The sequence below is a fragment of the Zalophus californianus genome, chromosome 1, assembly GCF_009762305.2.
Source record: "Zalophus californianus isolate mZalCal1 chromosome 1, mZalCal1.pri.v2, whole genome shotgun sequence".
In the NCBI taxonomy this organism is placed as follows: Eukaryota; Metazoa; Chordata; class Mammalia; order Carnivora; family Otariidae; genus Zalophus; species Zalophus californianus.
In genome coordinates, this window is record NC_045595.1 from 168,636,149 (window position 1) to 168,650,218 (window position 14,070).

Genomic DNA, 14,070 nt, shown 5'->3' on the forward strand with positions numbered 1-14,070 from the left:
GAACTTCACTAAGACAACTTGAGCCAGCTGGAGCTGGGCAGGTTTTTTCCTTCCTGTCACCCTCCTGTTTTACTCTCACACTTCCACTTCTCCCCATGAGTGGAGAAGGGGAGTCCAGTAGCTTAGGGATGCAAACAGGAAATTGTGAATGAAAGAAGGGAGAAGCCAAAGTGAGATGGGCCACGAAGGCCCAGTGTCTGCCAGGAGACCCTGCAGGTAGGCCCAGGTTCAGGGGACAGAGTTTGGAAAGGAAGAGTTCCCCAGAGCAGCAATTAATTTTCTTCTCCAGGGAGAGAGGAGCTTTAGCATCACCTCTGCTGGCAGTTCCTGAGGAGTACTAAGGGCTTGGTGACCTGATCTGGGGGGTGGGAGCCTGAGACAACAGCCTTATCTAAGTGAATGAGGCTCCGAGTCCACGAGGGCTTATGCATAAGACCACCTGGGAGAGTCAACTGACAGACCAGGATTAGAAAAGTAAGCAGACTAGAAATCCACAGTGGGAGAAATTACTACGAGTGTGGTTGTAACATTTCATATTTCAGTGTATCCCATATTTAAAATTTTTATTCATCCTCTAATCACCTATTTCGATGCCATTGGGATATTGCACATAAATCACACAGAATCGAGTTTTTCTCCATGTCTTAAGCCAGTAAAATTCCTAATTGCTTATTGTCAGGACTATATTTTCATCTATATCATGATGTGTGACTTTCTCAGCCAAATCTTATAGTTGCTCTCTCCTCAGCTTTCTCACCAAAAACATCCACACTTCTCCCTTCCCTCTAGCAAGACTGCAAGCACAGAGCCTCCAGCTCTGAAGGGAGCCCACTCTGGCTCTCAAGCTCCATGTTCACTGAACAGAGACTCTGAATCCCATGGCCACTTCCTTCTCCAGTTTCAAGAAAAATGGGAGTCTAGGGGTGCCTGGGTGGCTCAGTCGTTAAGCGTCTGCCTTCGGCTCAGATCATGATCCTAGGGTCCTGGGATCGAGCCCTGCATCCGGCTCCATGCTCCACAGGAAGCCTGCTTCTCCATCTCCCACTCCCCCTGCTTGTGTTCCCTCTCTCACTGTGTCTCTCTCTGTCAAATAAATAAATAAAATCTTAAAAAAAAAAAAAAAATGGGAGTCTCCACACTCCCAGTGAGAAGGGCCCAGACTCCTATTGAAATCTGAAGTCATAAAATACGCCAGTTAAACTGCTGAAACAACAACCTCTACCACCATCTCTCAGAATTACAATATTTGAATGTCTTATCCATTTCATGCTTTTGTACTTTTTCTACTTTGAGGGCTCAACACAGTAAAAATGAGAAAACTGAGAACTACTTCTAGGAATTTCTCCTAAAAAAATAATGGGCCAGGCAAACAGAGATTATGTATAAGAATGTTGATTGCTCAAAATATTAAAAGACTTGAAGCAATCTAAATGTCTTTCAACAGGAATTGCTTAAATAAAAGTTCACTCACATTATGCAGTATCTAAAATTTATGTTGTATATATATAGATATTTATATTGAAAAGATGTTCATAAGTTATTACTAAGTGACAAAAATAAGCTATAAATCAGTAGAGTATGTAATATGATACAAACACAGAGAAAGATCTGGAAGAATATATACCAACAGGTTAATAAAAGTGGGACAATTTTTTAAATTTTGCTCACCCGTATATTTTCTTATTTTTCTATAATGAGCATATAAATTTACTTAAATTTTTTAAAAATCAAGAAAACTATATATAAGGTAAAAGCACAGTGAATCCTAGTTAAGAGACCGCTGTAATAAAGTACGTAAGTCTTATTATAAATATACAACCAAAAGTATGTCAAAACATAGGAATCAAAAAGAGAGAAAGCAGGTAGAGTTGGATTTTTTTTTCAGTGTAGCCTTGGGAAAGCTAAAGAAAGCTTAACGAAGATACACCAGGATCGTGGGGATAGCTGAGTTGTGCGTAGGGAGCGGGCAACATGTCCTGCAAAGTTATGCTATTATTTTCAGCTCTGTACATTGAGAAGAGTTGGAAGAGCTCCTTTTGTGCATGCAGGCTGACCCAAGCTTGGCCATGCCAAACGAAGGCTAGGAAAATAAGTTCTAGTCCAAATCATCCCAGTTGCTCTTTATCTCCCAGACCATGGCCACCCCAGGAAGCAGGAGTTAACATACAACACTCTGTCCAGTAAATGAAGATTGGGTGGAAAGTCAAGACTTCAGTCGGCATTCCAGAGGACTCAGCCAGTTAGTGCAGCCAGGAGAGAAGTAAAGTCACCTCTCTTCCTGCTTTAACCTAGGAAACTAGATAGCACTTTGTAATGTTTTCTTTCCCAATTGGAATTGGGCTTACGTCGTAAAGGTGTCATCATTATCAGAAGCAGTAGCAGCAGCTTCCTGAAAAACTTCTTCCCCGGCATCTAGAAGTTGACTCACTGTTGTTACAGCAATTACTTTTGCCTGCCAGGAAGAAGGCAGCAAATGATCATCAAAGAAGACATGTATCAGACATCCTCATCGCCATCATTATCATGCATTATTACGGTGTCAAGTGGCACAACGAGTATGGTAATCTAGAGGCGAGTAGTTTTCAAACTTGAAGGTTTAGTTTTAGACGGCAGAGAGACTAAAGATAAGGCATGGGGAAAATTTAAATTCAGTCCATCAGAAAGCTTAGGCTTCTGAATCTGGCCTCCAGGCAAGGTCTTTCCCAGAACCTCTACCCCACCCCCAAGAACACAATAGCAGATGCTTCGATTCAGAAGCAGAAACAAAATAAGACTGAAGGGCTCTGATTGTGGAAATATTACAGCCCATAATACTTAGTATAACTATCATTCTTACTATTGAACTAAGTAAAGCGGTTTCCAGTTTTGTCTTTTTTTCTGCGTCTGTTTTTTCTTCCCCTCCCCCTTTTTAAAAACCTTGTGAGTTTTACCTCAGGTAGAGCATTTCTGCTTGAGTTGAAGATCTGCCCGACCACTCTAGTGGCAGAAATGATGCCCTCTGGAGTTATTCTATCGACATCAGATGTTAAAATCTGAGCTTCAGTCGAAATATTCAGAGACTGTGTTGAGATATTGACTATCTGTTTAAAAAAAAAACAACTCTAACTGTATACAACTATGTCTAAACACTTTGCAAGCAATTGCAGGTCAATAAACTGGAATTTAGCTGACCCTCGATCTCCTGCATCTACTCAGTTTTTCATGTTTGCTTCTTTCCTTGTGTAAAGGACAAAGTACATGCAGGCTGGTGGCTTTTCCAGCCTTTACCATCTGCTAGGATCCATTAACTGAGGCTGCCTTATATAGACCAATGCTACTCAACGTGGGATCCATGAACCCTGTAACTGTTACAGGGCTCAGGGAGATAAGCATAGAAACTGACTATAATTGGTCAGAAACTTACACAACAATTGTATCCTGTTGAATCTAGTTATTTTTTTCAGTGATTTGTATTTGGATGGGAGCTACACTTGCGTGAACATAGCATAACATATGGACTTGTTCTAATCGCTATGTTGTACACCTGAAACTAATGTAACACTGGGTATCAACTACACGTCAATAATAAATAATTTAAAACCTTTTTTAAAGAGAAAAAAAGGATTTATCTTTTTTTATTCCATTTTCCTAGGAATTCATTGTTATTACATTTTACAAAATTATAGGTCTGCAAGGGATTGGAAATTTTTAAAACAGGCTTTTCAGCACAGTTTGAGAAACACTGACCTAGGCCATATCTCCAGGTACCAACTGGCCTCCTGGCTCTGGTGTTGTGAGGCTAAAACATGTTAATCTGTATTGCCTTTAGTGGAGCCAGGTGCTAACGTGTGTATATGTGGCTTTGTTTTTCACTAGATGGCAGCATTACTTCAAAAATCAAACCGAGGTCACAGGCCATACATTCACACTTAGGGGAGAGTTGAAAACAGTAATTCAATCAATAAAAACAACGAAAGCTCTCATTCAATAGCTAGGTTCCTGCTCTGTGCTAGGCACTTTGCTGGATGTTTTACCGGAGTTATCACATTTAGTACAAAAAACAACACTGTGAGTGGAGCATCCTTATCCCTGTTTAAAGGTTTGGAGAGGTAAAGGAGTCCACGCAGCTTACAAGTGTCAGAGCTCACAGCCAGAAACTGGGTAGTCAGACTCCAGAACATAAGATCTTTCCCCCAGTCTGTGTAGTTGGCACAAACGATGGAGTTGGCAGCCATCTCCACTCTCCACTCCCAACCCCATCTCTACCCCTATCCCTGCCCATCTACAATTAGGGACCCAGAGTGATACAGTGTAGGCTTTAAAATAAAAAGTAACTCCATCACTTTTTGGCTGTGGTTCACTACACCTCTCAGAGGTAGCTTCCTCATCTATAAAATAGGTACATAAATGTCTATCTCTATATAGTTGTTTTAAGAATTAAATATGATAAAATAACATATGTAAAATGTTAGCACAGTATTTGGCACACAGTAAGTGGCTCAATAATTAGTATACTCACTCTAGTTATCTATGAGAATAACTGAGGTTCTATAAAGACTAAATGAGATAACATATTTAACATGCCCTGCATTTAGAAGGACCACTTAAAGTTTCCTTTTCCTCCCCTTTCTTGGCCCCAGATATTAGCAATTCTATGCATTTGCATATAGGTATACACTAGGTTAAAATAATTTTAATCTTGGAGCGCCTGGGTGGCTCAGTCGTTAGGCGTCTGCCTTCGGCTCAGGCCCTGGTCCCAGGGTCCTGGGATCGAGCCCCGCATCGGGCTCCCTGCTCGGCGGGGAGCCTGCTTCTCCCTCTCCCACTCCCCCTGCTTGTGTTCCTGCTCTTGCTCGCTCTCTCTCTGTCAAATAAATAAATAAAATCTTTAAAAAATAATAAAATAAAATAATTTAATCTGCATGAAAAAATATCTAGTCATATATATTTCCCACTTCACTGGCTCATGGACACAGCCCTGGGACCAGCATTAGGTCCTAGGGTTCCTTCCTCAAAAGGTCTTTGATGCTTGTTGTTGTTGTTTCTCTTTATTCTGATTCAGTCAACCATCAAAATACCTTCCTTTTGGTCTCAAATGTCAGTGATCTATTTTCTGATATATTTTCACTGCTCTAAAAAGATGAGGCCGTTTAAAATGTGTTGTAGACTATCATTTGCTAAAATTTGCTGAACCAACAGGTCCAACAGTCCTTTTTCACAAACAGATGTAAACTTAAAAAAAAAAAAAAAAGAGTGGATTCAGTTACCAGTTTTTGTTATTCCTAATTTTAGAGTTGACTACTAGGTATCTAAAGAACAGAGACTTCACACAGAGTCAGAACGTTTTCCAGTTGCCCAGCACACGGGCCACATGGCATACCTGCTTTTCCAGCGTTTCCAGAGTTTCATTGCAATTTCCTTTTGTCACATTTTGTAATTCTATCTCTCCATATATGCTAATATTGCATAGCCGGGTTGCTATTGGATTGCCCGCTTTAAAAAAAAAGAAGAAAAAAAGACAGTGTTTGCAAAGATGGCCACTAGCAACTAACTGCCTGCTTGGGTACACACCCCCTTCTCAGGGGGACTATCCCGCTCCTCCCACCGAGGGGTACAGTCTATGCCTCCATTTTCTGAATCTGGGCTAGACTTAAACTTGCACTGGCCAACAGAATGTTCTGTGAGAGTTCCAGACCTTGGGCCTCCAGAAGACTTGAAGTTTCAGGCTTTGCCCTGTTGGAACACTGTCCGGAAACTATTGTACTAGGAAGCGGCTCTGACCTACTGGAGGATGAGAGGCTATGTGAAAGAGAACTGAGTCCATCCAGCCAGCACCAAAGCGTCATGTGAGTGAGGGTGTCTTGGACATTCAAGCAGTCCATCAACCCACAGAACTATGAAAAATCTAAATCATTTTTCACTGAAGCCACAAAATTTGGGATGGTTTAATATACGGCAATGAAAAAGTGAATCAGGCAGTCATTACGGGAAACTTTTAGGCAGATGTCACTTGTCTTGATTTTTAAATCTGAAATTTCCTACCTTCGAAGTCTACAAGGAAGATGTGCCTTCCAACAACTAGGGACATAGGGCTTTGAATTGGATGTGATGAGGGTTGAGAGAGCAGAAGTAATATGAAAAATTCCTACTAGAGCAGGCCCCTGGGTGGCTCAGTCTGCCTTCAGCTCAGGTCATGATCCCAGGATCCTGGGATCAAGCTCCACATTGGGCTCCCTGCTCAGCGGGAAGCCTGCTTCTCCCTCTCCCACTCCCCCTGCTTGTGTTCCCTCTCTTGCTGTCTCTCTCTGTGTGTCAAATAAAGAATAAATAAATAAAATCTTAAAAAAAAAATTCCTACTAGATATTAAATTATATATTGAACTTTCGTTCTCTATCCAAATCTGAGTAACACCTGAAAGGCAAAGAGTTCCATTGTATTGTAGCACTTATTTGATATTTGGTTGGCTCTCAATAAACCCTTTTTGAATCATTGGGTTTATTTCCTGTAGTTATCACCGAGCCATCCTCCCTCAGTGTCCTCCTGTGACTAATGCTTAAGAGCCAAAAATGTAATATATATCAAACAAGTGTGATGTCCCTTGATGAACATATTACTGACATTTTTTTTTTTTTTTTACTGTTTCTGATTTGGTAGCACACAGTTATTTTTTGTAGCTGTATCTCTTTTATAAATTATAATGAAATAGTTAAGATATACAAAAAATGAAAAATTAAGACAATAGGTATCCATAGACATACCATAGAGTATAAGAAGTAAGTACCAATAACATGAAGCCCCCATGCCTTTTACCTTCTGAGCTTTTAAGCAAGAGTCTAGAAGGACCTATGTAAAGAATAGGATCATGAATATTTGAGTAGGCATGATATATATGGGCAGAAGCAACTTGAATTCTGCAAATGGAACACTGGTCTACATAATCTCTTAGAATAAATAAGATAAAGAAACACACAGGAAAGACCAGTACCTGTAAGTACTACAATATTTCAAAGAGCCCTTGACACACACAAAAATAAATACCTAAATAAAATGTGAAATTCTCCCCAGGGTTATTACTGACAGAAGTTCTATCAAACATTTTCATAAATGATCTAGACTTGGCAGTATTACTGAGATATCCAGTTCTGCAGGAAATGATGATATCCTGCAGGAAAATGTGAGAAATATGAGGCCTGGTCAAAGGAAAGTCAATGCAGGGGTGCCTGGGTGGCTCAGTTGGCTAAGCATCTGCCTTCGGCTCAGGTCATGATCACAGGGTCCTGGGATTGAGGCCCACATCAAGCTTCCTCCTCGGCGGGAAGCCTACTTCTCCCTCTCCCACTCCCCCTGCTTGTGTTTCCTTTCTCGCTGTCTCTCTGTCAAATAAATAAAATAAAAAAATCTTAAAAAAAAAAGAAAGAAAGTCAATGCAAACAAAGTTCAGATAAAACACTAAGGGAAAATCATACAGCATAATGGGCTCTAAACTGTCATAAAAGGAATCCATGCATTTTTAAGGGCTACTCTTGGAAGGGATTACCAAATACAGCATTGAAATAAGTTATCAAAATCCTGGATATCACCAGGAAGCATATTAGAAGTTAAAAAATGTTATTTGCTCCTTTATTCTTGGAATGTCTCTGTGGAAGCAAGGTTGTCATGCTTCAAGGAAGGTATGATGAAGCTGGAGAATGTTCCAAGATGGATAACTAAAATGACCAAGGAGATGAAGAACTACCAACTGTGGCGGACTTAACTGAGCATCTTTACCTGGAAAGAAGATGTCTGAAAGTAGATATGGTACAAATCTATAGCTAATGTTTAAAATTCAGACCAATTATATTTTATAGAATTTTATATATAAAAAAATTTATATAACCAATTATATAACTCAATGAGCAGATATTAATATGTTCAAATTCCAGGACATAAATGAACCTGGGAAAATAAACCAATAGAAGAAGGATTAGAAGGAATTTATAACTGATCCATATTACAGTTGTTAGGGGAATTAGAATTATGTGAGGTTACATCCTAAACTTTGAACGTGGGCATCACGAAAGGGAGCCAAGTCCTTCCACAAAATCTTCTTTGGTGCCTCTTCCAGGGATTTAATACTAGTTGGAGGGAAGATAGGCATGACCCAGCATAGTGATTCATATGCTTAAACAGGAGATGTTTGGAAAAACACATACCATTCAAAGTGTCCTTATCACATCTTTGCTGGGAAGATCCATATTTTCCCACTGGAATTTTATCAAAAGTTAAATTCTCATAGGTACTCTTTTCACAGAAATTAGCTACAATGAAAAGAAAATAAATTTTTTCATCATAAATTATAATTTTCTTTTTTAAGATTTTAAACCAGATAAAAATCAAAGTTCAAAACCTATTCAGTATAATTTGAAGGCTAATAGAAGACTTTAGGACTCACTAACCCACCTGGAACTTCATACTTTTTTTATCTGGTTAATACCATTAGAAAAACTAATATGTTAGATAATAGGTTCTAGTTAAAATGTGCACAGTATATAACCTGGTAGAGGTAGAATGTGGTCACTGACACATCAGAAAGGACAGCGAAATCAGATTAGTTGAAATCTTGAAAATTAAAGATAAAGAAACCGTAGTACCAAAGGGCATCATGAGGATGTGGGTCAAAACAAAAAAACCAAAGTCATGGAGCATGTGAGATACACTAGCTTTTAGGAGTATAGGAAATTATAGGAGTGCATTCCTAAGGCTCTGGATCCTAAGCAGGCAGTGTCCATTGTACAGAGTATTGAGAAGCATGCTACAGATGAAGATGCGGCTTTGGAACATTATTTATAATATCCAAGACATGAAAGCAACCTAAGTGCCTATATATATATATATATATATATATATGATTATTACTCAGCCATAAAAAAAGCATGCCATTTGCGACAACATGGATAGACTTAGAGGGTATTATGCTAAGTGAAATAAGTCAGACAGAAAAAGAAAAATACCATATTATTTCACTTACATGTGGAATCTAAAACACAAAATGAATCAGCAAAAAACAGAAACAGTTTCATAAATACAAAGAACGGATTGGTGGTTGCCAGAGGTAAGAGGGTGGGGGAATTCGTGAATTGGGTGAAGGGGAGTGGGAGGTTTAGGCTTCTAGTTATGGAATGAATATGTCATGGGAATGAAAGGTACTGCATAGGGAATGGAGTCAATGGTACTATAATAATGTTGTCTGGTGACAGATGGTAGCTACACTTGTGGTGGGCATAGCATAATGGATAGAGTTGCTGAATCACTATGCTGGGCACCTGAAACTAATGGAACATTGTGTGTCAACTATACTTCAATTAAAAAAAGGAGTAGCTTCGAACATTGATTCTGAGAGAGCACAGCCTGAATTCAAACCACTAATTTAATAACATCTCATCCAGAGAAAGGATGAAAAGACAGAAACTTCATCTAAATATATACTTGGATAGGAAGATGTACCTTGATTTCAGAAAAGTTGAATATGTTAGATTTGTGATCTCTGAAATGGGGTACTATAGTGTACCATCACCTTAAAAGGACCTGAGGAAATCATACTGCCCACTGCCCTGAAGTAGACACTGCAACCGGAAGGAAAAGCATCTGTCAGTTTACAGAGAAACTTGAGAGTTGGGAAACATAGTAGGTATATTGAACATATAGGTAAATAGCCCCAAAAGAATATTCTGCTATTAAGCTAACAAACACACCTTAAAGCCACCATCACTATACCCACTGTTACTAAATCATTAACAGAAACTTCAAGAAGCTTTGTTGCTGTCCTTATTAACACAAGTCACCTAAATCTCATACCCTAGTACCATCCCAAATAACTTACCGATTGTACATCTCCGTCCTTTCCATAACTCTGGACAAATGCATCTGCCATTTTCCCAGGTTCCACCATTCCTGCAGAACCCTACAGGGATGCTTGGTGAGGAGGTTGATTGTTCTAAAAAAAAAAAAAAACAATAAAAATAGAATAGTACAAACTAGCTGATCAATTTCTCCTTTTGGGTCTGTGGCCTTTAATTTCTATATGTAAAACAATTACTTTGAGTACCTCTGGAGAAATATGGTTTGTAATATCATCCTCAACAAAAATATACATCGAGAACCTACACAGGATACACAACGCTTACAAGAGGTTATAAAGACCAAAAAACTACATTTAAAAGACATAATACCTTAATCAAGGAGATTAGAATCTACTGGGGAAAATAGGAGATTATACAGATGAGATAGATGGATGGATGGATAGATAGATAGATAGGCTGGCCAACTAAGTCAATATGCAGATTTTTAAGTGCTATAAGAACATAGAAGAGCGATGTTGAGGACAGAGGTAATTTCTTCAGGGAGGACTTTCCAGAAGAGGTGGTATTTGAATCAGATTTCAAGACTAAATCTAGAAAAGCCAGATAAAAAAGGATGGCCCCAAATAGGCAGTATACAAAGTGCAAAACCACAAAAACATGGGAAGTTCTGATGTGTCTGAGGAACATAGCAAAGTTTAACAAATCAGGAACATGGTTCTACGTAGAACAGCAGGACACAGACTAGATTGTGAGTGGGTTTATAGACCAAGCTAAGGAGATTTAATCCTGCAAGAGTCTAGAGAGATATTAAAACAAGGTAGTTACGTGTTAAGGTATGTGTTTTAAAAAGATACCTCAAGTGATACGGGAAGTGACTGAGGCCAGGAGACAAGGAAGGCCAGTTAAATGGGGATCAAATCTAGAGCAGTAGCTCTAAGGAAGTTAGGTGTCAACAGATTCAGGAAGCATGCCTGAAACAGGACTGTAAGGATCTCGCGACTAGTTATTCTGAGCTGGGCACATGGGGTCTCCACATTGAAGATAGGGTGGATGGTGAACAAATTAACTAAGCTTAAGAATACAGAAGGCATTTTTTTTCACTTTTTTTTAATTTTATTATGTTATGTTAATCACCATACATTACATCATTAGTTTTTGATGTAGTGTTCCATGATTCGTTGTTTGCGTATAACACCCAGTGCTCCATGCAGAACGTGCCCTCTTTAATAACATAATTGAAAAAAGAAAGTGAAAAAATCAATAAATAAAGGAAAGGTTCAGCTGATACATGGCTGAACTAGCTGAAGACTTACTCTTCCTGACTTACTACAATGCCAGCTTCTCCTATTGTTTCTCCATGAGCTGTGGGCATTAGAGGAAGAGGGCCATTTTGCAACTCAAACACTAAGGGGTCCCAGAAGCAATTATTCTTTGTGAATCATTGTCAGGGCCAACATCTGCAAAATCTCTGGGCAGTAAAATGTGGAACTCTGAATACAGAGCCATCAGCTACGTGGCTCTGGACATTCACAAGATCCTCCTCAGCTGAGCTTAGATATGGTAATTCTAAATTTATGCAAAGATTATGAGAGTGCCTTTTACATTAAAGGCTGAGAAAAGCTGTTTTCTTTATTTTTTTTATTCTTTTTGTTTGTTTTTGGTTTTTTTGTTGGTTTGTTTTTTCTTTTCTTTTCTTTCTTTTAACCTGTCACCACCTGATGCAATTTGCAAACACTTGAACTTTCTGGAGAAATAAAGTGCCTGATTACTTACCTAAAAACAAAACAAAAAAAGAATACATAAGGCAGATCTCCTGCTCCAATAATGATAGAGTAGATTGTATAACTTAACCCTCCCACAGATAACACTTTTAAATTCTGGACAAAAGTTAAAAAGAAGATGAAGAAGAAAACGAAGAAAGGAAACTACTTGGGGACATTGGATGGCAATGAAAAGCAGACCGAAGCTGAAGGCTATTCCAAGTTTACACAGTATTTCCCTAAGGGCACTACCTAGTCTGTATAGCAGGAGTGACTGGAACTCCAGCAGAAAGCCACCATCTTAATGGATTAAGGTATGAAGTAACTTGTTTGGGGCTACCACAACAGCTGGAAATTGAAGGGAGATATCCAAGAAGAGATGCCATATAGAAAGGTGGCTCAAAGTCTATGTGTAAATTCCCCTCAAATCTGGGGAGAAAAATAAGATAGAAAAAAAAATAGAGTTTGAGGGGCATGTGAGACAATATAGAGAAGTCTAATATGTATGCAACTGGAGTCTCAGAAAGAGAGAAGGAATGGGACATATAATATATCAGAAGAAATTATGGTCAAAATTTCTCAAATCTGGCTACAAACTTTAACCTGGAGATCCAAGAAGTTCAATAAAACCCAAGCAAAATAAATACAAGGAAAATGACACTTAGACATAATATCATGGTCAAACTGCTAAATCTCAAAGATAAGGAAAAAATCTTGAAAGCAACCAACTATTAGCCCAGACACTTTTACTGGTGAATTAGGGAAGAAATAATACCAGCCTCATATAAATTCTTTCAGAAAATAGAGAAAGAGAGAAGCTTCCTATATATTACAAAAGGCCAGGATAACCCTGATACCAGAATCTGACAAAAACATTACAAAAACAGAAAAGTACAGACCAATAAACCTCAATTACACAGATGTAAAAATTCTTTAAAAGTAGCATACCAAATCCAGCAATATATAGAACTGATAATATATCATGACCAAGTGAGGTTTATAACAGGAGTGCAAAGTTGGTTTAACAATAGAAAAATCAATTAATTTAATTCACCAAATGACAGAAAAATGGGGGAAGACTGTATGATTATTTCAACAAGTGCAGGGGCCAAAAAGCATCTGACTTTTTTTTTAACTCTCAGCAAATAAGAAATAAAAGGAAACTTCCTCAAGCTAATAAAAATCTTCTATGAAGAACCTATCAATAACATCATACTTAATAGTGTAATACTGAATGCTTTCCCCCCTAAGATTGATAGAAAAAAGTTTGATCTAATTTCTGTAACCACTTTTATTCAACATTGTACTGAAGAGGTCAGTGCTAAAGGCAAAACAAAACAAAAGCATAAAGTTAAGAAAGGAAGAAATAGAATGTTCATTTTTTGTTGCAGATGACATCGCCAAAGACTGAAAATCTTAATGTCTCAAAAAAAGTGAATTTAGCAAGACCGAATGATACGAAATAGATACGCAAAATGAAATTCATTTCCACATATTAGCAGCAAATAATTTGAAAATCATTTCCATTAAATTAGCAAAAAAATCATAAAATTGTTGTGGAAATAAATTTAATAAAATATGTACAAGTGCTCATTATTAAGAGAAAATTTAAAAGACCTAAATAAGTAGAGATATATACCACGTATGTATGGAAGGCTCAAAGTTGTTGAAGTATCTATTTTCCCCAAATTGATACAGCCAAAATCCTAAAACAAAAGACCATTTTTTGTAGAAATTGACAAACTGGTTTAAAATTTTTATGGAAAAATAAAAGACCTAGAAAAGCCCAAGCAGAGTTTTAAAAGAAGAGACTTGGCTAATTCATATCACTAATATTATGACTTACTATACAGCCAGAGCAGTCAAGACAGTATGACCTCTGCATAATGACACACAAATACATCAGTGAAGTAGAATAAAGAGTTTAGAAATACAGTGGACCCTCGAATAACACAGGTTGTTGTGCACATTCATTTACACATGAATTTTTGTCAATGAATACAGTACATACAGCAAATGTATTTCCTTTTCCTAATGATTTTCTTCTTCTGTTTTTTTTTTGGTTTATACATATTATAGTTTTTCATTGTTGTTGTTTTTGTATTTTTTTAAGTTTTTATTTAAATTCCAGTTATTTAACATAAAGTATAATATTAGTTTTCAGGTGTAAAATATATTGATTTAGCACTTCCATACAACACCTGGTGCTCATCACAAAAATGCCCTCCTTAATCTCCACTTAAGATTTTTTACTCATATATGGAATTTAAGAAACAAGATGAACAAGGGGTGCCTGGGTGGCCCAATCAGTTAAGCATCTGCCTTCGGCTGGGGTCATGATCCCAGGATCCTGGGATCAAGCCCCACATCAGTTTCCCTGCTTAGCAGGGAGTCTGCTTCTCCTCCATGTGCCGCTCCCTCTGCCACTCCCCCTGCTTGTACTCTCTTGCTCTCTCTGAAATAAATAAATAAAATCTTAAAAAAAAAGAAA

At 38.0% G+C, this 14,070-nt stretch overlaps 1 protein-coding gene across 3 annotated transcripts in view; it reads right to left on the minus strand.

Annotated features, from left to right (window-relative positions):
• Positions 1-14,070, minus strand: part of ADGRG7 (adhesion G protein-coupled receptor G7) — a 67,671-nt gene that overhangs the window by 37,233 nt on the left and 16,368 nt on the right. The window contains exons 2-6 of one of the 3 annotated variants that reach the window (XM_027582057.2): positions 9,840-9,953; positions 8,173-8,277; positions 5,360-5,472; positions 2,931-3,080; positions 2,346-2,452 (exon numbers count right to left, since the gene is read on the minus strand). In XM_027582057.2, coding sequence (XP_027437858.2) covers positions 2,346-2,452; positions 2,931-3,080; positions 5,360-5,472; positions 8,173-8,277; positions 9,840-9,953 — 589 coding nt within the window. The remainder of the gene's footprint in view (positions 1-2,345; positions 2,453-2,930; positions 3,081-5,359; positions 5,473-8,172; positions 8,278-9,839; positions 9,954-14,070) is intronic. The other 2 variants (XM_027582058.2, XM_027582059.2) reach the window with 2 other exon arrangements.